Genomic DNA, 27,870 nt, shown 5'->3' with positions numbered 1-27,870 from the left:
TTTACCAGATTGCTGCCTGGTAAAGGAGGTTTTAGCTATAAAGAAAGGTTGAATAGACTGGGTTTGTTCTCACTAGAACGTAGGAGGTTAAGGGGTGACCCTGAAAGAAGATTATAAGATCATGAATGGTATGGATGGAGTGGAAAGTATGAAGCTTTTTTTCCAGGGTGGAGTGGTCAATTACTAGGGAACACCAATTTAAGGTGCAACAGGGCAAGTTTTTCACACAAAGGGTGGTGAGTGCCTGGAACATGCTGCCAGAAGAGGTGGTGGAAGCAAACACAATAGCAGCATTCAAGAAGCACCTGGATGAATACGTGAATGGGAAGGGAAGGGAGTGATACACATCATTGTGTAAATGAAGACAGTTTTAATACGAAAAGGCAAAATGTGTCAGCGCAGGTTTGAAGGATCAGTTCCTGTGCTGTAAATGTCAGGGTGTTGATGGTTCTGCTGATCTGGCACAAAAGAGGATTTGAGGCTTGGGGCTGATCAGCCATGATCTCATTGAATAATGGGGCCTGCTTGAGGGGCTGTTTGGCCTCCAGTTCCTTTGTCTTGTGTTCTTAAGTTCCTAGCCTAGACACGATCTAATCTAACTCACTTAATAAATAACAATTGTTTTCTACTCTTTAAGCAACTTCTTGCACATTGAAATATTCACTTTTGAGGCCTGCTGAAACACTGCAGCAAGCCTGAGACTGAAATGTTGGTGTGGGAACATGGTTGTGTGTTGAATGGCAGGCATTTCCACCATGATCACCCAGCTTGCATTTCTTCTCTTCAGGGTGGAGAGTACCACATTGTGAGCAGTGAGCTTGGACAGTGAGGAAGGAGGAGTTAAATGAGTAGTTGTTCCAAGTGAGGATGAATTTGGCCTAGCAGGAAGAAGTGGACACTCTTACACTCCTATTCCTAACATCTCCTCTCACTCCCACAACACCCTTTCCCATGCAATCACAGGACTGTATACTTTCTCCCTCATTATCCAAGGCCCCAGGCATATCTTCCAGATTAGGCTGCAATTTACCTGTTCTTCACATTATTGTATTCACTGTTTGTAATCTGCTCTCCTCTGCATTGGGGAGGTGAAACATAGGCTGGGTGACAGCTTTGCAGAACATTTATGGTCTGTCTGCAAAGTTGATCATGTATTTCCAGTTTCCAGTTGCCTGCCACGACTGTGTTCCCTGGCCAACAACTGTCTCAGGCTTGCTGCAGTGCTCCAGTAAAGCTTGGCACAACGTCAAAGGACATGTCATTTTCCATTTGAGGACCCTGCAGCCTCTAGGTCTCAACATCAAGTTCAATATCTGTAGAGCCTGGTTTCATCCTTTCATGGTTTTTTTTATACCCACCTCACACCAGGTCCTGTTATGACATGAGTTGCTTTTAGCACAGTCACCTATTCTGATATTCGCATTGACTCATCATCACATTATATGGCTTTCCTTTAGCATAGCTAACCCACATTCTCATTGTTAGCTCTTATAACCTCATTCAGCTTTTCTTCTGTCCTGGCTTGTTATCTATTATCTCCTTGTTTACCTACCTCTTTCATCTCTATCACTTCCTGTGTTCTCTGGCTCACCTCTCACCTCTTTACTGCCACATCCTCCCCTGCCCACCCTCCTCACTTATAAACACCAGGTTGTGCCTGATGAAGTCACCAAACTCAAAACTCTGCTTTCTTCACAGTTCTTTGTTTTATATTAATCAACTGACTCTGGTAATATTCTGGGTTGCTGTCTTGATGGGTTATGGAATTTGAATGCAATAAAAATCTGGATCAATCATTTAGTAATGACCAGGAACTGTTGTCAATTGTTGGAAAAACCCATCTTGTTCACTAATGTCATTTAGCAAATGAAGCTGCCATCCTTACCTAGTCTGGCCACCATGTGACTCTGGAGTCACAAGTAATGTGGTTGACTCTTCGTTCTCAAGTAGAGATGGGCAATAAATGCTACCTTTGCCAGCAATACCCTCGTCCCATAAATGAAATTAAAACTAGTAATAAACTGATTTAAAGAAGTTACAGCTCATTATAATTTAATTTGTTTTGGGTTCAATATGTGGATTGCTGCACAACTCAAGCAGCAGTGCACATGATGAATAAATAAATTGCAAACTTGGCAAAATGGTTCACTTGCACTTTTTCAATGGACTGCAATTAAGAGGAAAATCAAGTCTACTGAAGCTTAGCCAGTTCAATTTATCCCAATTCACCCAGTCCTTCTGCTCCAATGAATATTTGCAACAGGCCAAGAGAGAAGCATATTTATTTAATTAACTTTTACATTGTTCAAACAGTGTCACAGCCTAGCTGACTATGTACTCGTGCCTGTTAATCTGTCTATATTTTGTCTGAAAATCAGATAAGATTTCACAAAAAAAACCTCAAACTTATGCAACAATTGTTTTGAAAGGTTAATCTGATGTCTGCATTAATTTTTTCACAATCTGATCATTTCTTAATTATGTGATACAGAAAAGCAGAACATCATTGGATCTCAAAAGGGACAGACCTGTTATTCTGAGTTGCCCAAAGGTCTTTGCACCAGATTGCTACTGTGCAATTATTATGTCTTGTTTAAGACAAAGACTCTTATTAATGGCTATCCTCTACAACTTCAGACCAAGTCAGACCTCCTGCCCTAGCAGGCAGACGAGGACACGAGCAGTCATTGGCACCGCACCCTCCTCATATAATACTCATCATCAAAACAAAATCAAATTCTCCACTGACTCAATATTTAAAATGTGAAACTCCATATTGCTTAGGATGAAGCTCTGGGTGTAATTCATGTCCTAGTTTTTCAATGTACTATTGTGTAGTAATTAGAGAATAACTCTTCTCCCTTTTCTATGTCTCGGAGTGCCACGAGAACCACGCATCGCAAAGGCCTGTAAAACAAATCAAATACTAAGAAATTTTAAGGACAAAAACAGATGAAACATAGATTACAAAATCTGTGAGTATCATAAATCTTCGTGGAAGTGCAGCAGGAAGCTATTTCAATCCTTATTCCTTGTGTTAGCTTTCAAGTTGGTAGTTTTGTGTTTTCCTGGATTTTCACAGTAACATTTAAGCTTTGTATTCAAGTGTTTAACCAACTCACCTTTAAACAGTAATACCATTTTCTTAAACAATATTTTTTTCACTATTATTGTAGGAAAAAGGCTTAATGCAACTTCCATTTTCATTCTCAATACTAGTCCAAAATGTTACCAATTCACTAATAAGCAGAAATAATATTTCACTCTTCCTTCAGATTTACGAAGGATTTCAGAGACTAATGTAACATTGTCAAGTATTCCCTCATAATTCTGTAGTTCCCTCTCAATCAAGCATGTTTTAAATGAATTCATATTAACCTCTCTTCCATTAGTTTTGCACTGATTGTTTTCTAACCATTTTACCCTACTGCATGACTATCTAAATATAGTGGAGGTTTCGATCTATATTTATATCTAGGTTTCGATCTGTTTTCTTTATTATTCATTCATGGAATTTAACTATCATGGGCTAGGCCAGCATTTATTGCCCATATCGAGCTGTCCTTGAGAAGGTGGTGGTTAAGAGTTGCCTTCTTGAACTGCAGTCCCTTTGCTGTAGGTATAACCACAATGCTGTTACAGTGGGAGTTCTAGGATTTTGATCCAGTAACATTGAAGGAAGGGTGCCACTAAGTGCCAGGCACTGCCCATCTCCAACAGAAATGATCACTCTTAATATTCAATGATAATGCAAATTCAATAAAAGAGTGAAAAACAGGTTTGATTGGGAGGAGGGGGGATAGATTGAGTAAAATTGAAGAGAATACAGAAACTGAACCTTAAAAGCTTCTATAAATATGTAAAGAGAAAAAAATGAAATCCAGAAAATTATAATGGGAGATAAAGAAATGGGCAAACAATTGAACCATACTTCGGTTCTGTCTTCACTAAGGATGACACAAATAACCTCCCAGGAATATTAGGGAACCAAAGGGTCTAGTGAGAGGGTGGAATTTAAGGACATCAGTATTAGTCAGAAAATTGTGCTGGGGAAATTAACAGGGTTAAAGTCTCACAACCTAACAAGGACTAATCATCTTCAGCCCAGAGTGAGTAATAAAGGAAGTGGCCCTGGAAATATCGATACATTGATGGGTATCTTCCAAAATTCCATAAAGTCTGAGGCAGTTCTTATGGATTGGAGGATGGCAAAGCTAACCCAACTATTTCAAAAAGGAGGGGACTAAAAACATTACAGATCAGTTAGAATAACATCAGTAATGGGAAAACTGCTAGAGTCTACTATTAAAAAAAATGTGATAACAGAACATTGGGGAAATATTAAGGGGAGTGGACAAAGCCAGCCAAATCAATCCAAAATTGGTTGACAGGAAAACGTGCTGAAAATATGTTGCTGGAAAAGCGCAGCAGTTCAGGCAGCATCCAAGGAACAGGAAATTCAGGCATAAGCCTGAAACGTCGAATTTCCTGTTCCTTGGATGCTGCCTGACCTGCTGCGCTTTTCCAGCAACACATTTTCAGCTCTGATACTCCATCTGCAGACCTCACTTTCTCCTCCTGACAGGAAAACGTGGCAAGGATCTTCTGAGTGGCTGGTTGTGACTCGTGGAATCCCTCAAGGACTAGTGTTTGGGACCCAGCTATTCACAGCATATATGTAAATGACCTGAATGAGGAAACTAAATGCAATACTTTCACATTTGCTTAAGACACAAAAATGGGACAGTTGAGTGAGTGGGCAAATACATGGCAGATGCGGTACAATGTGGCTAAATGTGAAGATATACACGTTTGGTGTCAAAAACAGGAAGAGTATTATTTAAATGGAGATATATTGGGAAGCATGGATGTACACGGGCATCTGGATGTCCTGTACACCAGTCAATGAAAGTAGGTTGGCTGGTGCAGAAAGCAAATTGGTCTTCATTGCAAGGTGATTTGAGTTCAGAAGTGGGGATGTACCATGCAGTTCTACAGGGTCTTGGCAAGGCTAAGCCAAGAGTAGTGTTGGTCTTCCTACCCAAAAGTGGATATTCTTGCTCTAGAAAGAGTAGTGGAGGTTCACTAGGCTTGATACTGGGGATAATTGATCTGTCCAGCAAGAAGAACTTGGTTGGACTGAGTCTGTATTCACTAGAACTTAGACAGCTGAGGGGGATCTGATTGAAACGTACAAAATTTTAACAGGGTTGGACAGACTGTTGATGTGTCCAGAAATGACAGGAGGACACAAAGATGAGTGAACCTGTGGATTTTTTAACCACATAGGCTGTGGAGGCCAAGTCACTGAATACATTCAATGAAGAGATAGATACATTTTATTTTAAAGTCATCCAGGGTGTGGAGAGAATGTGGGAATATGACATTGAGACAGAGGATTGAGACAGAGGATTAGACTGGATGATGGAGCAGATTCGAAGGACCAAATGGCCTACCCCATGCCATTTTCTATTACTATTGCTCAATTGCCCACTGTCAACAGCCTGGGCGTTACTATTGATTTGTAATTGAAATCACTAGTAATATAATTGCTGTGGCTACAAAAGCAGATCAGATGCTAGGAATCTTACAGCAAGTAGCTCGTCTTTTGACTTCCACAAAGTACAAGTAAGGAGCGTGATGGAATACTCCCCACTTGCCTGGATGGGTGCAGCTCCAACAACACTCAAGAAGCTTGACACCATCCAGGACAAAGCAGCCCACTGGATTGGCACCACACACACAAGCATCCACTCTCTCCATCACTGATGCTCAGTAGCAGCAGTGTGTACTATCTATAAGATACATTGGAGAAACTCACCGAAGATATTCAGACAGCACCTTCCAAACCCACGACTATTTCGATCTAGAAGGACGGGGGGGGCAACAGAAACATCCTCCACCTCAAGTTCTCCTTCAAGCGACTCACCATTCTGACTCACAAGGTCAAACCCCTGGAACTAGTACTGTGGGTATACATACTCCAAGTGGACTGAAGCAGTTCACCACCACCTTCTTGAGGGCAATTCGGGATAAGCAATAAGTGATGAAGAATGAGAGGCAACCTTATCAAACATGTAAGATTTTTAGTGGACTTGACAAGGTAGATGTGGACAGGTTCTTTTCTCTGGTGGGAGAGTATAAAACCAGAAAGCATAATCTCAGAAGAAGCGGTCGCCCATTTAAGACAGTGATGAGGAGGAATTTCTTGTCTCAGGGTAGAGTGTATTTATGGAGTTCTTTATTGGAGGGCTGCCAAGGTTGGGTCATCAAGTATATTAAAGGCTGGGATAGACAGATTTTTAATCAGTAAAAGAATCAAACATTATGGATTCAAGGCAGGAAAGTGGGTTTGAAGATTATCAAATCAGCCATGATCTCACTAACTAGTGGAACAGACTCAATTGGCTGAATGGCCTGCTTCTTCATATGGCCTTTTCTAGTCTATATGTATATCAAAATCCCCCATGATTACTGTGGTGCTTTTATGACAATGCTTTACATCTATCCCACCATGTGGTTCCTGTTCGGGGACCTGTTCACCACTCCAACAAGTGACATCCTGCCCTTGGCATTGCTCATCCAAACTCTTTCCATATTTGGTTTCCTGCATTTAGATCATCCCTGTACATAGTGCTAACACCACTATTAACTAACAGAATTAAATAAACAAGTGACAAATTCCTCACCTTTCTGCCTTTTTACCAATATTTTTCTTCACATCTGTAATCTTATTGTTCTAATTGCTTATAACTATTTTAATTCGTGCCCCTCAGAGACAACATGTACTGACAATTTTCCATCTGTCTGCAACAAGAACTAGCTTTGATTCTGCAGCACCAATTTAAATTCTTAAAACTACAACTTCTTCCAAAAGAAGTGGTTTCTACAAAAACTATAACTGCATCTATACATACATCGAGTATTGAACTTTGGATGTGAATGTTAAATGAGCAGGATATTACTTAGGTATACTGAACTATTAACTGCTTCAAAACTACACAAGATGCTTCATAAAGACCACTTTCTTCCAAGATTACCTGGTTATTTATACTTCTCCTTTGAGCTTCAAATTTCCAACCTGCATATCCAATGCTTTGTATCTGTACCACCTCTTGTCTATCTTTCCAATGAGTTGAATTCAAAATCTTGGCCTTGTTTACAATTTCCTTCATTGCCTTACCTCACTCTACTGGAGCAATTACCTGAAGGGCTGCACCCAAGCCTATACTATTTGAGAGCTTATCCACTGCTGCTTCCTGTGGTGGGAGTTTTCAGCCACCATGGATATGCACTGGTTTCCTTCCTTACATCTCTGCTTCACTACTTAAACCATAAGAAATGTCCAGTCCCCGCGCCTGCTCCACTATTCAATGGGATTATCGCTGATCCGACATTCCTTGTATCCAGTTTCCTGCCCTTTCCTCATAATCCTTGATTCCCCGGCTGATCGAGATTCGATCTCAGCCTTGAATATACACAAGGACTCTTCCCCCACAGCTCTCTGTGGCAAGGACTTCCAAAAACTCACAACCCTCTGAGAGAAGAAATTCCTCCTCATCTCCGTCTTAAATCATCACCTCTTTATTCTGAGACTATGCCCTCTGGTCCGAGACTGTCCTTTGAGAGGAAACATCCTCTCAGCATTTACCCTGTCAAACTCCTTAAGAATCTTATATGTTTCGATGAGATCACGTCTCATTCTTTTAAACACCAAAGAGTACAGACCTGAGTCCTCAACCACTCCTTATATGATGCGCAGGTGCTGGCTTTGGACTGGGGTGGACAAACTCAGGTTATGATCCAACAGACTTACTTGAAATCACAAGATTTCGGAATGCTTCTCCTTCATCACTTGACAATAAAGTAGCACACTCGGAAAGTTTGTGATTTCAAATAAACCTGTTGCACTATCAGCTGGTGTGGTGTGGCTCTTTATGTAACAAGCCCATCATCCCCAAAATCATTCTTGTAAACCTCCTTTGGACCCCTCCAACACCAGCACATCCTTCCTTAGATACGGGGCCCAAAACAGTTCACAGAATTCCAGATGCGGTCTGACCAGAGCCTTATACAGCCCCAGCAATACGTCTCTGCTCTTGTATTCTTGTCCCCTCAAAATGAATGCTAACATTGCATTTGCCTTCCTAACCACCAACTAAATCTGTTTTGTTAACCTGAAGAGAATCCTGAACTAGGATTCCTGAAACACTTTATACTTCAGATTTCCAAATCCTTTCCCCATTTAGAAAATAGTCCATGCCTTTATTCTTTCTCCAAGTGCATAACCTTACTCTTTTCCACATTGTCATTCAAATTGCACTTCTTTGGCCATTCTCCTAGCCTGTCCAAGTTTTTCTTCAGTCTCCCCACTTCCTCAACACTACTTCTCCTCCACCTACCTTTGTGTTATCCGCAAACTTAGTAACAATGCCGTCACTTTCTTTGCCCAGATTGTTTACCTATAACATGAATAGGTGGTCCCAACATGGAGTCTTGTGGAGCTCAATTAGACACCAGCTGCCATCATAAAAAGACTATTTTATCCCCACTCTCTGCCTCTCCCAGTCAGCCAATCCTCTATCAAATAAATTTCCTCAAATAAGGAGACCAAAATTGCTCACAATACACCAGAGGTGGTCTCACCAGCACGTTGTACATTTTCAGCAAGACATTCTATTCTTATACTCCAATCTATTTGAAATAAGATCCAACATTCCATTAGCCTTTCTGATTATCTGCTGTACCTGTGATAGCTTTCAGTGTTTCATGCACAAGAACTCCAAAGTCCCTTTGTGTTGCAAGTTCCTGCAAGTTTTCTCCATTTAAATAATTTTCTGTACTTTTGTTCTCCCTTTCAAAGTGAACAACATTGCACTTGCCCACATCATTATCCATTTGACAACTTATCAATATCTCTCTGTATCTGTTTGTACCCCTCTTGCAACCTGCCTTTCCACTTATTTTTGTCATCTGCAAATTTTGGCAACAGTCCATTATATTTCTTTCTTCAAGTCAATAATATATTGTAAACAGTTATGGTCCCAGCACTAACCCCTGCAGAATCCCACTGGTCAGGGGTTGCCAATCTGAAAAAGGACTCCTTGTCCCCACCCGCTGGTTCCTGCCCATGAGCTCATTCTCTACTCCTGCCAAAATGCTACCTCTCACGCCATGGGCTCTTATGTCTTAATCTTTTGTGGGTACCTTAGTAAATGCCCTCTAGAAGTTCAAATACAACACAGATACTGGTTCCCTCTATCCACTCTGGTTGAGACTTCCTGAAAAAAACTCTAATAAATTAGTCAGACACTATTTCCCTTTCATGAAGCCATACTGAAGCGGCTGGATTAGGTTACGATTTTTTTAATGTTCTGCTATTACTTTCTTAATTGATTCCAATACCTTTCCAACAGACTCATTAGACATTAACATTGGACTAATCAGCTTGTAGTTACCTGCTCTTTCCCTCCCACCATTTCTGAATTGGGGTGTCAGATCAATAGTTTTCTAATCCTCTGGTACTTCTCCAGAATCTAATAAATGTTGGTAAATTAGAACCAATGCATCCACTGTATATGTAGGTACCTCCTTTAGGATCCTAGGATGCGAGTTACCAGGGCCTGAGGATCTATCTACCTTTTGTCTCAGTAATTTGTCTACTACTAATTATTTAGTAGTGGTGGTGCTATCTAACTCCCCCTCCATAGTCTTTAGCATTAATGGGATGTTTGAAGTATCTTTCACCATAAATATTTGTTTAACTCCTCTGCCATTTTCTTGTTCCCAAAAGCCATCTCCCTAGATTCATTTTCTATATTTACTTTGACCTCTCTTTTCCTTTTTATTGTCAGTTTTTATATTTCTCACTAGTTTTCCTTTGTAACTTATTTTCTGTCTTTATTCTCTTTATACCTCTTCTTTGCTGGATTCTGAATTTATCCCAGCATTATGAGCGATTGCCGATTTTGGCTTCCTTATATGCTACTCCTTTCAACTCAATGCTCTTCTTAATTTCTTTGGTCAGCCATGGTTAGTTTATCCCTCTCCTAGACTTCTTCCTCCTTCCAGGGATTTATTTTTGCTGTGAGTTAAGAATGGCCTCCTTAAATATCTGCCATTGTTTGCTTAGTCATTCCTGCCCAGTTTACTTTAGCTAACTCTATTGTCATTACATTGTAATTCCCTTTATTTAAGTTAAACACAGTTATTTTTGTCCCAAGTTCCTCAATCTCAAACTGAATATTAATTCTATCATGTTTTAAACACTACTTCAACCGAAGGGATTTTCCATTCATTTATTACACCTGCTTCATTACCCATTACCAGATCCAAGGTAACCTGCTCCTTGGTTAGGTCCATGACCTAATGCTCTAGAAAACTACCCATAATGCATCTCAGGTATTCAGTGCCATAGCAACTCTTTCTAATTTGATTAATTCAATCAACATGAAGATTAAATTCACCTATAATTTTTCCTCTATGCTTTTTACGTGTTCCTATTTGTTGTTTATTTATAGCTTTTCCCACAGAGTGGCTACTATTTGGATGGTTTGTACCCTACTCTTACCGATGAGCTCTTTCCCTTTGCTGATTTTTTACCACCATCCCAATGGAGTTTACATCATCCGAGCCTGGATCATCTCTCACAACTGTCCTCATTTAATCTCTTACTAACAGTGCTACCCCGCCATCTTACCTATTCCTCTTGTTTCTCAAAAAGATCTAATATGCCTGAATGTTAAGTTCTCAGTTTTGGTCTACTTGTAACCATGTTTCCATAATGGCTTTGAGATCATATTCATTTACCTCGACTGCACTGTCAGTTTATCTACCTTATTCCAAGAGCTTTATATATTAAGACAGAAAGCTTTTAAGTTTGTTCTATTATTGAATTCCCCTCCATTTTTGTGATTCCTTGGTACAGTATGACATTCACACATTCTGTCGTTTCCTTTCATTTTCTGACAATAATCAACTCCATAACTAATCTGAATTCCAACCTTCTCAAACTCTCAACGTGGCCAGAGAGAACTGTGTCTATTCCCTTGACCACACTATCCCTCATTACAGATACATTTCTCTCTTCTCTCCCTTCTCGAATGGCTCCCTGTACCTCCGTCTTATGGTCAGTTTGCTTATCTTCCCTCCATCCCCGCTCTTATCCACACAAGGAGCAAGAATCTCAAACCTGTTAGACAAGCTCAAGGGCTGAGGCTTCTTCAGTACTATCTCCTGGATCCCTCTACCTGACTCACAGGTAGTCACAGCCTCCCATCCCTGATCACCGAATGAATTGGAGGTAGTTAATCTAAGGGATGTGACTGCCTCCTGAAACACAGTGTCTATGTAACTCTCCCCCTTCCTGATGTGTTGGAGTTTTCAGAGATCAGATACCAGCTCATCAACTCTGAGCCGGAGTTCCTTAAGCAACTAACACTACTGGCCTTGCATCTCCATTTTATTTACTTCTTCCTAATATGATTTTTAAAAATTTCATACTAGTCCTACTTTTTCCTATTTCTTTGGTCATCTTTGGTTCAATTACATGTCTGTATCGGTTTACCATAGAAACAGTGGAACAACTTTCATCCCACAAGTCTGTTTTGCCATAAAATTAGATCACAACTGGCCTGGATCTTAACTACCTTCACCTGTAACTCTTGATAACTTTGTCAAACAAAAATCCATTAATCTGTTCTCAGATTTTCAATTAAGCACAGCGGTTTATGGAGCAAAGCATATTTCTAGATTTCTAATATATATTGAGAAAATATATTTTCTGAAATTAATCCATAACCCCACACACGTTCACTCTAATTTTAAGGTTATCCACCTCATTTCAGACTCTTCCGTCAGAGAACATACTTCCCTCTTTTTCTATACAGTAACTTAAGGATGCTATAAAAATGCAAGTTGTTGTGCAGTTGTATTTTGTGCTCCATCACATTCTGAGAGATCCTTTGGCAGTCTTATTAATTACAGAATTGAATGATATCCAGTAAACACTTTGTATAAATATAAATATCAAACAATGACAAATATGAACAGATTAAGTCTGTAGTATTACTTCTACATATTGTATATGTGATGACTAGTTAAATCTCTCAGCTGAACAAGGCTTTAGACAGACATGTATAAAGCATTTTATTCAATACATTTTGATTAATATCAATTATTTGGATGAGAATGTACAACGCATGATTTATAAGTTTGCAAATGACACTAAAATTGGGAAAATGTGGACAGTGAGGAATGTTATCAAAAATTGCAGCAGGACCTTGATCAGCTGGGGAAGTTGGCCAAGAAATGGCAAATGGAGTTTAAAATAAATAAGTGTGAGATGCTGCATTTTGGAAAGTCAAATCAAGGTAGGAGTTTCATGGTGAATGGTCAGACCATAACGAGTGTAGTGGAATAGAGGGGTGCTGGAGTTCAGGTGCATGGTTCTCTTGAAAGTGGAGTCACAGGTAGACAGGGCAGTGAAAGAGGCTTTTGGAACACTGACCTTCATTAGTTGGGAAATTTGGAAGTTATGTTGCAGTTAGACAGGATGCTGGTGAGGCTGCACTTGGAGTAATGTGTTCAGTTTTGGTCACCTTGCTATAGGAAAAATGTTATTAAACTGGAAAGAGTGCAGAAGGAATTTACATGGATGTTGCCTAGACTCAACAATCAGAGTTATAGAGAGAGGTTGGACAAGCTAGGACTTTTCTCTTTAGAGAATAGGAGACTGAGGGGGAATCTTGTAGAAGTGCATTAGATCATGAGAGGCATGGATAGGGTGAATACATTCAGTCTTTTTCCCAGGGTGGGGAATTGTGGACTAGATGACATCAGTTTAAGGTTAGAGGGAAAAGAATAAAAGGGAACTTGAGGGCAGCTTTTCTACATTCCATATGTACACATATGGAATGAGCTGTGAGCAGAAGTGGTTGAGGTAGGTACATTAACATTTAAAAAGGCATTTGGACAAATACATGGATAGGAAAGATTTAGAAGGATATGGGCCAAGTACAGGGAAATGGGGTGAGTATGGATGGACATTTTGGTCGGCATGGACCAGTTGGGCCAAAGGGCCTGTCTCCGTTCTGTTGGACTCTATGACTCTGTGAAGCTGATGTTTAATGATAAAATAAAAAATCTTAGCTCAAATATCAATTGGGACCAACCTTTCCACATTATGACCATAATTAACATTAGGAATGTACTGACGGAGCTCTATAGGAAATGTTGCAGGGACATCAAACTCCTGATAGCACACATTTGCTGCTTTCTCTGAAACAAAAAAAAAAGCAGATTAGTCTTTACTTAAACATCTGAACAAAATTTGCAGAGTTTGCTCCCTTAATTCTTTAATTGTTTATTACTTTACTTGAATCATGCTACCAACTTTCAAATTCTAGCTTAATATACAAACTTTAGCAAAGATATTTTCTGGTCGTTTCACTGGTCTTGTCCTGAGATTCTATTCCTGAATGTAATGATGATTGTCTATTATTTTGTTGACCATTGCCAAAACTTCTGATCGAGTCTGACATGGTTCACTTTTAAAGAAAATTCTGTTGTATGGCTCTCCATCAAATTTACAGTTATAATTCGCATCCCTTCAAATGTTTCTATTCTGTAATAAATCTTTAACTGAGTTTGCTAAGGGCGGTATTCCTTTAACATCAATAACCTCCTGCATTCATCATCTATTTTCCTAACAGTAAAGATGTTCTCATCAGCGTCCTAGTCAATATGTATCCCTCAACAACATAATTACCTATCTACTTATAAATTAACTGTTGTATTTTCAAACTGAAAACTTTATTAGTTTTAAAAAGACGTGGATGCCTTAACACAGTGACAAACATTATACAAATGCAAAAAATTTATTTCTCTGCATTTGTCAATTTCTTTCACATCCCAATGCCACCAATTATATCTGCAACTTGTACATTTGCCACCACTGATAAGGTCTCTCACTCATCAACTGAAAGGTAATAAGTGCCCTCACTTCTCAAATGGCCATCACTAATTACTTGTAATTGTAACAAAATTCAAAATTTAACATCCATCACATTTGGTCCTTTCTTGTTAATGTTCATTTGTACTTAAAACTAAGTTCAAATAAGGGTTATCCATGCCGGATAGATGAATGTTTGTGTAGAAACATTAGTGATTGAACCAGTTTCCAGTTACAATAGAGCAGGGGACTTATCCACTACCTTCTGCTCCAATTAAGCTTATTGCAAGTTTAAGTTACAGGCAGCAAGCATCCCTGTGTGCAGCTGCCAGGGGAATTATCCTTTATCAATCTGTTTGACATATTATAACACACATCCAGGACAGATAGGACTTGAACTCAGTTCTTCTGTTTCAGAGGCAGAGTGTCCAATGAAGATGGTGTCCAATCCACTTCAACTGGAATGAATCTGTGTGTTTGGTGTCATTATTACCATCTAGTGAATTGAACCATCAAGCTGACCCTGTCAGCTTCAAATATACAAACAGGATGCTATTGATGTAATTGCAGCCTCAGTTGCTATTTTAACCTGAAGGCTGAGTGAGGGAGAAGTGAGCGAAAGCTACTGAGCCTGGACAACATGAAGGTCAACAAGGTGAGAGAGTTTTACATTTACTTTTATCTTTCTTCTGGGCTTACAGTACCAAAAAAGAGAATAGCTAGCTACGTTCTGTGTATCATCAAAATAGGCTGTTTATTTGTTTATGTATTGCCAAATATTTGGATTGGTATTGTACTTCATCATCCAAACCAAACACCTAGTTTGTTGTCTGCTGAAGTCAAAGAGATCATGTGAGAGCATAAGGGCACACAGCAAGTCTGAATACAGTGACAGTGTTGTTCATTTTAATGTTACAATTACTGATGCATAAGATGTGTGGAGTCATAAACTGCCTGTAGGCACAGTTCACTTTTGGCAGGCCCTTGATGCTGAGCACAAGTATCTAGCGTACTAGTCAAGATACACTTTTGGATCTATTTTTAGTTGACTATGTTAATAATGAAAGCAAGACAATCTCTTCTGAACTCAGATGGCACTCCCATAACTTGTTAATTGTTAATACTGCCTTCAAGTGTCTCCGTTTTTTTGCTGGTGAATTGCAGCTTCATTAATTATACCAATGCCATGTACAACAACAAGTTTTACAAAGACCCTAAAATGAAAACAACATACCATTAGAACAGTTGTTGACGTATTGACCCACAGCTAACGGATTAACTGGGATTTCTGTCAGCCAAGAGACATCATTTGTTTTATAAGGGCCAAGCCTGTCCCGCCCACAGCATGATCTGAAAGTGGTCAGAGAAATTTAAATAAAGCAATGCATGCAAACATACTTATCTTGATAAACTGTGCAGAGGATAAACCTTCTACATATTTTTAAAAAAAGTTTGCAGTGTTCCATTAAATAACAATTTTGTGGTTTCATACTGCAATGTCTCAGTTTTAACACACTGTACCACAAACATCTGAGTTGAGCGTGAACCTCCAATTATCCACACCCAGAATTCCCAGTTGCAGATATATCATTATAGGCAGGAGCTGAGTGAAACCAAGGAAGAGAACTGGGCAGATAAGTCACAGGGAATTTGTCTTATGTTTTTGTACAAAGCACCTAGTTTCATCAAGAAGAGATTCAAGATCAAGTAATCTGCTCCTAATCTTGCCCATGGGCAGTATCTAAAGACAACTAGGGAGAAGGGAGACAACAAGGCTACAAATGTCATGTCCTTCAATCAGGAGAGGAACAGTTGACATGAACAAATTGTTAAACACTCCAGGTGTGGTACAATATCAGATTCAACTGATGTTAAGAGCAATAAAACTAGCACTTTTTAAAAATGAATGCTTAAATGTATCTCTGGACATTCACATGATAAACACCCATTTCAAGAGTGTCAATAATTCACTCAAGAGTGTCAATAACCCGTTTCAATAACTCACTTAGGTGCTCAAACCAATCAGCAAACCTTTAATAGAAATAATGGGCAATGCTCAAAGGATGAAGAGTTCATTAATTATTTTAAAATTTCTCTTAATTCTTTAGTTACTAGCAATATGAATATGCACGCCTAACATAATGGTAAAGCTCCAATGAATCAGGGCAGTCATTCCCACAATACTGTTCTGATCTAGAACTAGATACTAAAAGATAAATTATATATTAATGAGAAATTCTTTAAAAGCTTGGAATCTTCCAATAATAAGCAAATTATACAACTAATACCGACAGTTCTTCATTGGGCTGACAGTACAACAAAAATATAGTACATTTAACTTGATTTTAAAAAAAGACACCCTCCTTCAGGAAGGGTTCAAATAATATTTGATCCCATGTTGCATAAGACGACATTAGGACAGGTGAGCAAACGTTTCGTGGAATAATGAAGATAGAGGAGATCCAAACTGGAGAAGTTCAGATACCGGGAGAGACGTACGCTAGCGGAAGATACAGAGCAAGAAAGGGCAAGTCATTGAATTCAGTTATAACTTCTCACAAAGATAAATTTCACAAAATTATAAGTGCAGTATCTGACCTCACAAATCGATTTAAAAAGGTGACTAAAACTCACTTATAAATAACTTTAGATATTCCTTTATCGTTCCCATCAATCAACACACCATCAATACATCGAAAAATAAACGAGTTGCCCATTGACTGGAAAAAGACAGGTTCATATTGCTGATAGATAGTACCTGTTAGCTCATAAAAAGACCATTAGTTAAATACAATTAATGTCATTAGATTTTACAGATGCACAAATACACACACGTACCTGTTGAGGAGAAGGGACGTTTGGCCAATTTATTCAATGGGGATGACACTATAAGGTTTTCAAATTTAGTCAATGGCTTTGTTCGATGAGCTACACTTACAAACTACTTCTTATACAATAACATACAATACTGCTCCAATTTGATACAAGCCCATCAATAGAACAAGCTTCTTTCCAGTATGAGTGCAACTCAGCAGGGACCGATTGTTAAGGTGCTGCTTTTTTGTAAGGAGAAGGCACACAGCTGCCTTTGGTAGCATGATGAAGACTTCGAATGTGCAAGACATCAAAACTGGTTGAACCTCCAGAACTGCAAATAGTCATACAGTTGAGGATGGTTGAGGATTTGTAAATATGTTATCAAACTAAGGTGTCATCAGTATGCTAATACAGATCACCAAGCATGAGGCCAATGGGTTAACAGTATTTAGTTTGTATTAGAATACAGGCAGTGGTTGTGGGCAAGTTCAGTCTTTCAGATGGTGTCAGGTAGTAGGACAGCAGTAGATTGGCGTAATCAAGATCAAAGGAAACAAGGATATGAGTGATGGCTTCAGAAGTCTATGTAATTTATAACAACAAACTAACATCCAAAGTGACTTTACTATCCTAAAGTCACTGGGAATCCATTACTTTTATGCAAAGCATAAACAACTAACTCAAAATGTACAAACAGAGTTAAAACCCTGAAAGAAACAGCTGTTGAGAATTGCAGACAACAGAAAGCAGAATTTTACCACACTTGTGTTGCATCAACCAATTTCATAGTAAACACCAACAGCAGGATGGTCCATTTAAACTGACATAAGGTCATACCCATAATTCATAACTAATAAGTTATAATCTAAAGTCAATTAGTCATGAATTCTATTTGTAATGTTTCTACTGTATTCATTATAAGACCTGTTAATAGCAAAAGCATTAGCAATAGGCAAAATTTTCCCTGTATAAATAAGTAAACTATACTACAAAAATATGCATGTTCACCCGCAGAAAATACAGAGTGACTTGCAATGGTTAATTTCAAATTAGAGTGAAACCTCCTTCTAGCTTTGTCAATAGGAATCCCATGTTTAAACTGTCAACATTTATCTACATTATCTCTTCTGTCTGTTTATACTATGATTTCCACTTTAAATATCAAAGAATTTAATCTTAATATTAGCAATTGCTTCAAACTAAACACATTCATTTGTATTTTTGGTCTTCAAGCCAAGCATGCAGCTCCACTAAAATTCCACTGGGTAGCAGTGCAGAACTACTTTGCAGAGATATTTGAAACCACCCAGCATCTAAAAGTCATCAATTCCTTAGACTCTCAATCAGATACTGAACTTGAAATTACATTTCTTCTGCAGAAATGTCACTCTGATCACACATCCCACCCATGTAAGTGAAGACCATAGAAACCACAGACTCCCTACAAAGTGGTAGCAGGCCATTCGGCCTAACAAGTTAACACTAACCCTCCAAAGAGTACCCTACCCAGACACACTATTCCTGTAACTCTATTCCTGCCTTTTCCCACGGCTAAAGCACCTAACCTGAACACAATGGATAATTTAGCGTGGCCAATCCACCTAACCTGTACATCTTTGGATTGCGGGAAGAAACCAGAGCACCCAGAGGAAACCCACACAGACAAGGAGATAACATGAGAGTCACCTGAGAATGGAATCCAACCTAGGTTTCTGGCACCGTGAGGCAGCGTGCCATGGTTCCATAAGAAAATGTCAATTTTCAATTCCCCTCAAAAGCCACCCAGTCTTCACTGTGAGTCTTCACCACTGCTGCCCTGTGTTCCCAAAGTAGTACAGGATACTACAGCCAATCCAACAACAGTGGCATCTTGTTTTTCCTTTTGATACTGTTTAGGCACTGCTGCTTTACATTCCCAATCAATCTTCCATTAACAAATGGCAGCCTTGGAATCACATCTCCTCCAACTCCCACCCCGTCCCCATTGTCCTGTGGCCGGATGGGCCACTCAAAATGATGGATTTACAAAAACATTGACAATAAATGAGCATGCTGGGAAACTGAGACAAGCCTTGGCCAAGGTGGCTGTGCTAATAAACATGTTCCAGAATCCAGACAGGCTGCAGCTACAGACAGAATGTAACTAACCCCGCAGCTGCGGACAATATACACTCAAATTTGAATTGAATAGAATCAACCTGATTGCTATCCCCAGGACAATTGGAACTTTGAGTTGTTTGTCAGACACAGGGGGGGCCTCACACCCTTTTTTGGAGAGGGCTACCTGACCTGTACGCACCTAACACCCCCAGGAATAGATGCCCAAGGACAACCCTGACATCGACAACTCAATGCCTTGTTGGGGTCTGTCAATCAGCATGACCAATCCCTGATCGATCCACTGGAAGACACTAAGGGCCCTCTCAAAAGGGCTGGAGCATCTACTAGCTCTAAGAATTGTTGCAACCTCATCCTCAGGAGCGGTAACTTGAGACCAACCACCGAGAAGAGATGACACCCCTGGGGCTATGGAGAGAAGATGACCAGATGGTCATCACCACATGGATCTAGGCCATGATCGAGTGTGGTGGGATATGATCATCCAGAGTTAAGTTAAAGCATAAGATAGTTGATTAGATATAAAGTGTAAATTGTTAGTTTCTGGTTAGTTTTTTTTGTTGTTCTAGCATTAATTGTGTTAAATAAATAAATAAGAATCGACTCGTAGCTTCTTTGCTAGACATAAGTTAAATACGGTGTGTGTGTGTGTGTGTGTGTGTGTGTGGCGCAACAATCCTCTTAACCGAGCATCACTAAACCCTGGCAGCCTCGCTTGTGATAGTTACTTTGAGCATAGTGCTGAAGTTCATCTGTGCCCCTCCCTAACTAATCATTGGTTTTGTTCTGAATGAAAGCCCCCGACCCTCGGGCAGGAAGAGATGTGAAGGCGAGGTTGGGAAAAGGGAGTGGGAATGAGATGGGGGGGGGAAAGAGATCAGGATAAATGAGCAAGGGACAACTGTAGATTGAGTGAAAGGAGGAAGAGCATGGAAGGGGAAAAGATGGAAAGGTTGGGGCAGGTCAACCAGAAAGGAGAGAATGTAGAAACACAGGGAAGGCTCAAGTAAGCAGGCAACAAGACAGGACCAGGTGAATAGCCAGACGTAGAGGCAAAGGAAGATAGAGATGCCAGAAGAGAAAAGCACACTCACAGCAGCCAGTACAAATGGTTTCAGCAAACAGAATGTAAAGTGGCCTGGCACTCATTTACAAAATAAAGAAAGCAGTCACAATGACATAAACAATGTTTTAACAAAACATGTATAAAATGCTAACAAAGAATTGCAGGATATTAAAGTTGTAAGAAGGAAAATGACTTCTGTACCAGGGTACATGCAAACAACGGCTCCTTTTGGCACTCTGCCTGTGGTAACAAACACCCCTCTTCCCGCAAAGTAAAGTGAACTAGTTGCTCGATTGATAATGAATCCAAATGTTTTAAATATTGTCTCATTAGGGTTCAAATCCATTTCGCTTCCTTTTGATTTTTTCTCAATTTGTTTGGTTGATTGAAAATGAGTAAACATTTCATTGTACTTTGATTGGATATTTCCTGGCAGCAGATTAAGAAATTCAGCTTGATTGCTCAAATCATTCAAGAACAAAGCCTGAAATAGCTTCAGTAACGACGCCTCAACCACTTGATCAGAAATAACTTTATCCAAAGAATCTTCTGCAACCAATCGTACTGTCCTGCAATAATCAATAAAAAAAAGATTATAGTCACATACTTTGAAATGTCTTGCATCATGTTCCCTGGTGAATTTACAAAGGCACAGAATTTGAATATCTCCCTTTCATTTGCAGAAAACAGGTCCTACATTCAAATAGGTGCCATTTAAAACAAGTGTAAACAAGCCACACGATGAGCTTGACTGATCACCTTAAATTGATTGTTAATGTACTATTACTGCACTGGACTATCAGGTTTGGTTATTCAGCTAAAGACATGGAATGGGATTTAATCCCCAAACCTGAGGGGCTCCCAACTCAGCGGAGGTGACACTGATTAATAGGAGGTTTGATTGAGGTATTGATAACCATGAATGATTTCTGGCAGAGTGAATAAAGCAAAATGATTGTCAGCAGTAGAAAGATCAATAAGGAGTGGACACAGGTTTAATATTGTGTAAGCAAAAACAGACACTGTAGAATACAGAGCAGAATAATGTGTCTGTGCCCACCACAATGCCATTCTAAATTAATCCCATCTGTCTGCACAAGGTCTATCCCTCTATTTCCTGCCTATCTGGGAGTGGGTCAAAATGCCTCTTAAATGTTATTATCGTATATGCTTCCACCCAAGGTCATTTCCGACATCATCGAACTTTGCATTTCTCCTTTAAAAGGTCCCTCTCTCAACTTAAACCTATGGTCCCCAGTATTTAATATTCCACCCTGGGAAAAAAAGAATCTGACTAGTCACTGTGCCTCATAATTTCACATTTTTCCACAAAGTCACCCTTCAGCCTCTGACACTCAAAATTTGTCCAACTTCTTCTTATAGATAATACACTCCAATCCAGGTGACATCCACTAAACCGCTTTTAGTCCCTACCCAAAGCCTCAAAACTCTGCAATCTAAATTCAGGCAGAGCAAATAAGGGGACATCTATGAGAAAGGGTCAGTCAATGTAGGATGGAGGATGTTGCTCACAAACTTGATTGAGTTTTTTGAAGAAGTAACAAAGAGGATTGATGAGGACAAATCAGTAGATGTGATCTATATGGACTTCAGTAAGGTGTTCAACAAGGTTCCCCATGGGAAACTGGTTAGCAAGGTTAGATCTCACAAAATACAGGGAGAACTAGCCATTTGGATACAGAACTGGCTCAAAGGTAGAAGACAGAGGGTGTTGGTGGAGGGTTGTTTTTCAGACTGGAAGCCTATGACCGGTGGAGTGCCACAAGGATCGTGGTGGGTCCTCTACTTTTTGTCATTTATATAAATGATTTGGATGCAAGCATAAGAGGTACAGTTAGTAAGTTTGCAGATGACATCAAAATTGGAGGTGTAGTGGACAGCGAAGAAGGTTACCTCAGTTACAACAGGATCTTGAGCTGATGGGCGAATGGGCTGAGAAGTGGCAGATGGAGTTTAATTCAGATAAATGCAAGGTGCTGCATTTTGGGAAAGCAAATCTTAGCAGGACTTATACACTAAATGGTAAGGTCCTAGACAGTGTTGCTGAACAGAGACCTTGTTTGCAGGTTCATAGCTCCTTGAAAGTGGAGTCGCAGGTAGATAGGATAGTGAAAAAGGCGTTTGGTATGCTTTCTTTAATTGGTTAGAGTATTGAGTACAGGAGTTGGGAGGTCATGTTGCGGCTGTACAGGACATTGGTTAGGCCACAGTTGGAATATTGCATGCAATTCTGGTCTCCTTCCTATTGGAAAAATGTTGTGAAACTTGAAAAGGGCTCAGAAAATATTTACAAGGATGTTGCCAGGGTTGGAGGATTTGAGCTATAGTGACAGGATAAACAGGCTGGGGCTGTTTTCCCTGGAGCATCGGAAGCTGAGGGGTGACCTTATAGAGGTTTACAAAATTATGAGGGGCATAGATAGGATAAATAGACAAAGTCTTTTCCCTGGGGTGGGGGAGTCCAAAACTAGAGGGCATAGGTCTATGGTGAGAGGGGAAAGATATAAAAAGGACCTCAGGTGCAACTTTTTCATGCAGAGGGTGGTACGTGTATGGACTAAGCTGCTAGAGGATGTGGTGGAGGCTGGTACAATTGCAACATTTAAAAGGCATCTGGATGGTAATATGAATAGGAAGGGTTTGGAGGGATAGGGGTCGGGTGCTGGCAGGTGGGACTAGATTGGTTTGGGTTATCTGGTCGGCATGGACGGATTGGACCGAAGGGCCTGTTTCCATGCTGTACATCTCTATGACTCTATAAATGCACACAGTAAATGAAACCAAGAAAATGAGCTTGTAGCACCATTTGAAATTAGCGGGTACAATGTTGTGGATGTCACGGAGGCATGGCTGAGAGGAGATCAGCAGTTCAGGCAGCATCCGGGGAGCAGTAAAATTGACGTTTCAGGCAAAAGCCCTGTGAGCTGTGTACAGCAGGAAGTTTGGAACTCTACCCTGACCTCACCCTAATTCCAAAACTTCCAGCTCAGCACTGTCCCCATGACTTGTCCTACCTGCCTAACTTCTTTTCCACCTATCCACTCCACCCTCCCCCGACCTATCACCTTCATCCCCTCCCCCCTCCCCCCCACCTATTGTACTCTATGCTACTTTCTCCCCACCCCCACCCTCCTCTAGCTTATCTCTCCACGCTTCAGGCTCTCTGCCTGTGTTCCTGATGAAAGGCTTTTGCCCGAAACATCGATTTTACTGCTCCTCGGATGCTACCTGAACTGCTGTGCTCTTCCAGCACCACTGATCCAAAATCTGGTTTCCAGCATCCGCAGTCATTGTTTTTTTACCTGAGAGGAGATCAGAGCTGGGCCTCAATATCCAAGGAAACGCATCCTACTGAAAGGACAGGCAGATGGGCATAAGAAATGTGGTTGCTTTGATAGTAAAAAAAAATGAAATTAAATCAGTAGCAAGGAGTGACATAGAGTCAGAAGTGTAGAATCTGTGTGGGTAGAGGCGAGGAACTGCAAAGGGAAAAAAAATCCAGATGTGAGCTGTATACAGGTCTCTCAGCAAGAGTCAGGACGTGGGGAAAAAAATAAATCAGGGGATAGAAAAGGCACGTAAGAAAGGCAGTACAATAATCATGGGGGACTTCAATTGGCAGGTGGATTGGGAAAATCAGGTTAGTAGCGGATATCAAACAAAGGGACTTGTGGATATCCATGAGATGCTTTTTTTGAAGCAGCTTGTGGTAGAGCCCACAAAGGATCAGGTATTTCTGGGTTTGGTGATGTGTAACGAGGTAGACTTGATTAGGGAGAATTCATCCTGCAGTTTGAGGAGGAGAAGACTGGACCTGATCTCACGGCATTACAAATGAGTAAAGGTATCTACAAAGAGATGAGGGAGGAGCTGGCCAGAGTTGATTGGGAGGGGAGCCTAGCAGGGAAGACAGTGGAGCAGCAATGGCGGGGTTTTCTGGGCAAATTTCAGGAGACACAGCAAAAATACATCCCAAGCAAGAGGAAACATAGTAAGGGGAGGATGAGACAACCATGGCTGACAAAGGAAGTCAGTGACAGCAGAAAAGCGAAAGAAAAGCATGCAGTACAACGAAGATTAGTGGGAAGACAGAGGATTGCAAAGCCTTTAAAAACAGCAGGCTAACTAAAAAAGCAATAAGTTGGGGGGAAGATGAAATATGAGAGTAAGCTAGCTAGTAATATAAAAGAAGATTCCAAAAGTTTATTTTAGATGTGTAAAAAGGTAAGAAAGAGGTATGAGTACACATTTGGCTCACTGGAAAATGAGGCTAGAGAAGTAATAATGGGGAACAAAGAAACGGTGAAGGATCTGAATTAGTATTTTCCATCAGTTTTCACAGTGAAAGACACTGGCAGCTTACCAGAACTTCAAGACAGTCAGGGGGGCAGAAGTGAATGTCGTGGCCACTGAGGAGAAGGTACTGGGGAAGCTGAAAGGTTTGAAGGTGGATAAATCATCTTCCAGATGGACCACACCCCAGAGTTCCAAAGGAGATAGCTGAGGAGAATGTAGATGCACTGATGGTGATCTGTCAGGAATCAGAGTCGGGGGGGGGGGGCTCCCAGAGAACTGGAAAATTGCTAATGTAACACTCCGTTTAAGAAGGGAGAGGGACAGATGACAGGAAACAATGGGCTGGTTAGTCTGACCTCAGTTGTTGGTAAGATTTTAGAGTTCATTAACAAGAACGAGATTGCACAGTACTTGGAAGTGCACAGTAAATTAGGGCAGAGTCAGCAGGGCTTCAACAAAGGGAGGTCATGCTAACAAATCTGTCAGAATTTTTTGAGGCTGTAATGAGCAAATTCGACAAAGGGGAGCAAGTGGACATGATCTATTTAGATTTCCAGAAGGCCTTTGACAAAGTTCCACACAAAAGGCTGCTAAATACCAATATAGAAAATTAGGAGCATGATATTGGCATGAATAGAGGATTGGCTGACTGGCAGAAAGTAGACAGTGGGGATAACGTGGTGTTTTTCAGGATGGCAGCTGGTGACTAGTGGAATTCCTCCGGGGTCAGTGTTGGGACCAGTACCATTCACGTTAAATATTTACAATCTGGGTGAAGGAACTGAAGTATAGTTGTGATGTTTGCAGATGATACAAAGATAGATGAAGGGACAGATAGCGTTGAGGAAGTGGGGAGACTGTAGAAGGACTTGGGCTGGCTAGGAGGGTGGGCAAAGGAGTGGCAAATGGAATACAAGAAATGAAAGTGTGAGATTATCACTCCGGGAGAAAGAATAGAGATGTAGACAATTTTCTAAATAGGGAAAGGCTTCAGAAATCTGGAGCATAAAGGAACGCAGTGGTTCAGGATTCTCTTAAGGTTAACATGCAGGTTCAGTTGGCAGTTAGGATGGCATATGTAACGTTTGCATTAATTTCAAGAGGGCTAGAATACAAGAGTGAGATTGTACTGCTGAGGCTGTATTGTGAACAGTTTTGAGTCCTGTACCTAAGGAAGGATGTGCTGGCCTTGGAGATGGTCCAGGGGAAGCTTTCAAGAATGATCCTAGGAATGAAGGGTTGGTCACATATGAGGAGGGTGAGACTCTGGGACTGTACTTAATGGAGCTTAGAAAGATGAGGGGGACCTGGATGAAACGTACAGAATACTGCGAGGCCTGGATAGAGTCCACATGTAGTTCATTAGTATGAGGGACTAGGACCAGAGGATACAACCTCAGGACAAAGTTCTTTAGAACTGAGATGAGGAGGAATTTCTTTAGAGGTTGATTAACCTGTGGAACTCATTGTAATCAAGAGACCAAGTCATTGTATGTATTTAAAACAGAGATAGACAGGTTTTTGATTGGTAAGAGGATCAAGGGTAATGGGGAGAAGCTATGAAAATGGAGTTGAGGAATAAATTAGCCGTAATTGAATGGTGGAGCAGACTCAACGGGCTGAATGGCTTAATTCTGCTTCTATACCTTACGGTTTTATAGTGTGGTGGCCAGAACTGTACACAATATTCTAAAAGTAACCTGAAGTTTTATACAGCTGCAACATGACTTGCCATCTTTTAGACTCAATGCCTTGACCGAAGGTGAACATGCCATATGCCTACTTTTCTATTTGTCTTGCCACTTGCACGGATATATGGATTTGCATCCCAAGATCCTCTGTATACTAATGGTCTGAATGGTCCTTCCTTTATCATGTACTTTCCTCTTGCATTTGACCTCCCAAAACACATCACCTCACACTTGTCTGGATTAAACTCCATCTGCCGTTTCTCTGCCCAACTTTCCAACTGACCGATATCCTGCTGTACGCATCCTCTGACAAACTTCCTCATTATCCAAAACTCCACCAAGTTGTGTGTCGATCATCGGATTATTCTATTCTGTTCATCATTATTCATTGAAAGCACGTTATCTCACCTCTACAAACAAACACAATCAACATTTTAAAAGGCCATAGTCTCTCACTTAACTGTGCTAAATGCCCTTGTGGATTTATTTTTTCATTGTAATACTAACATTAATAGATACGTAGCTATAAAGTCTGTCCAACTCCAAGCGTAAAAATTTAAATGCTTATAACCACAGTAAGGGGAGACAATGGCCTCATGATTTTATTGCTGGGCTGCTGATCCAGGTAGTATTCCAGGGATCCAGGTTCAAATCCTGGCATGGCAGATAGAGTCATAGAAAGAGAGATGTAGGAATTTGAATTCAATAAAAATCTGGAATTAAGAATGAGTTTAATGATGACCATGAAACCATTGCTTTTTTTGTTGGAAAAATCCATTTGATTCCCTAATGCCCTGAGTGAAGGAAACTGCCATCCTTAACTGGTCTGGTCTACATGTGACTCCAGACCCACCACAATGTAATTAACTCTTAAATACCCTCTGAGCAATTAGAGATGGGCAATTAATGCTAGCCCAGTCAGTGATGCTCTCATCCCATGAATTAATTTCAAAAAACATTAAAAATTGGGATTTTCAAAATATGACAGTTGGCAAAAACCTGGCTGTTTCTTCTTCAGTTACATAATTTTTAAAAATGTAGGTGTAAAAATGACACAAAGTCTTTGAGTTTCAAGTGTGGAAACCAAATACTACACTGTTAAGCTGCTGGCCAGTTTTCTTCCAACCAGGTTTGACCAGTGATTCACTTCCATGTGGAGTCAGTCCACAGGGTCTGAACATAATGCCATTTTTACACTGCACACATATTTATTATAATTTAGTTTAATATTTATCTAATTATTTGGCGCATTTTTTCAATATTTAATGTTACCATACGGTGTTATATTTAATGCACTTCATAAAATGCTGTTTGTGTTTTAGACTGGCTGTATTTATTGGGTAGTTTGATCTATTTCCTGGATTTGAGTGTCTCGTTGCCTTATTACAATGGTGATGTGTAGATGTAAGGTTTAATCAGGCAGTATTTAATATTCTACTCAATTATAGACTGGTTGGTTGATCACTCGGTATTACCTCTGGTTTTTCCACAGGTTCAGGGCGATCCAAGGCACCAGGCGGTACTTATAGCGATTCCAGCGAGACACCAGTTTCTGCAACATCGCCGCGGGCCGATACCGAGGGCCAGCTGCCGGCCCCGGGACGGGACAAGTCCCACTCGCTCACTCCCTTCCTCCTTCACTCTGTCTCTGCATCTCTCTCCTCCCCCTCTGTCCTTGTAGTCTGTCTCTCACTTCTCCCAAGCCATTCCTCTATCAGTGTCTGTCTCCTGAGATCTCCCTCCCTCCCTCTCGCTTCCTTCTGCTGCTTTGACCCGAACTCTCTCCCACCCCCAAAGCACACGCAGCTCTTGTTCCCTCGCTGTCTCTTCGCTCTCATTGCCTAGCCCTCATGGTGTTTGCTTCTCCCAGGCCTTGACACACACACTCACTCACTCACACTCTCTCTCTC

General features: G+C 40.4%; 1 protein-coding gene across 1 annotated transcript; it reads right to left on the bottom strand.

Moving 5' to 3' along the window:
• Positions 1 to 2,289: 2,289 nt before the first annotated feature.
• On the bottom strand, positions 2,290 to 27,870 carry setd9 (SET domain containing 9). Its single transcript, XM_060830170.1, has 6 exons — positions 27,436 to 27,870; positions 20,154 to 20,521; positions 16,586 to 16,709; positions 15,186 to 15,301; positions 13,173 to 13,278; positions 2,290 to 2,907 (listed from the first exon to the last, which is right to left on the bottom strand). The coding sequence occupies exons 1-6, from the start codon at positions 27,519 to 27,521 to the stop codon at positions 2,820 to 2,822; spliced, it is 888 nt and encodes a 295-aa protein (XP_060686153.1). The 5' UTR covers positions 27,522 to 27,870; the 3' UTR covers positions 2,290 to 2,819.

The sequence above is a fragment of the Hemiscyllium ocellatum genome, chromosome 1, assembly GCF_020745735.1.
Source record: "Hemiscyllium ocellatum isolate sHemOce1 chromosome 1, sHemOce1.pat.X.cur, whole genome shotgun sequence".
Classification (NCBI taxonomy): domain Eukaryota; kingdom Metazoa; phylum Chordata; class Chondrichthyes; order Orectolobiformes; family Hemiscylliidae; genus Hemiscyllium; species Hemiscyllium ocellatum.
This window is presented reverse-complemented; position numbering and strand designations above follow the sequence as displayed.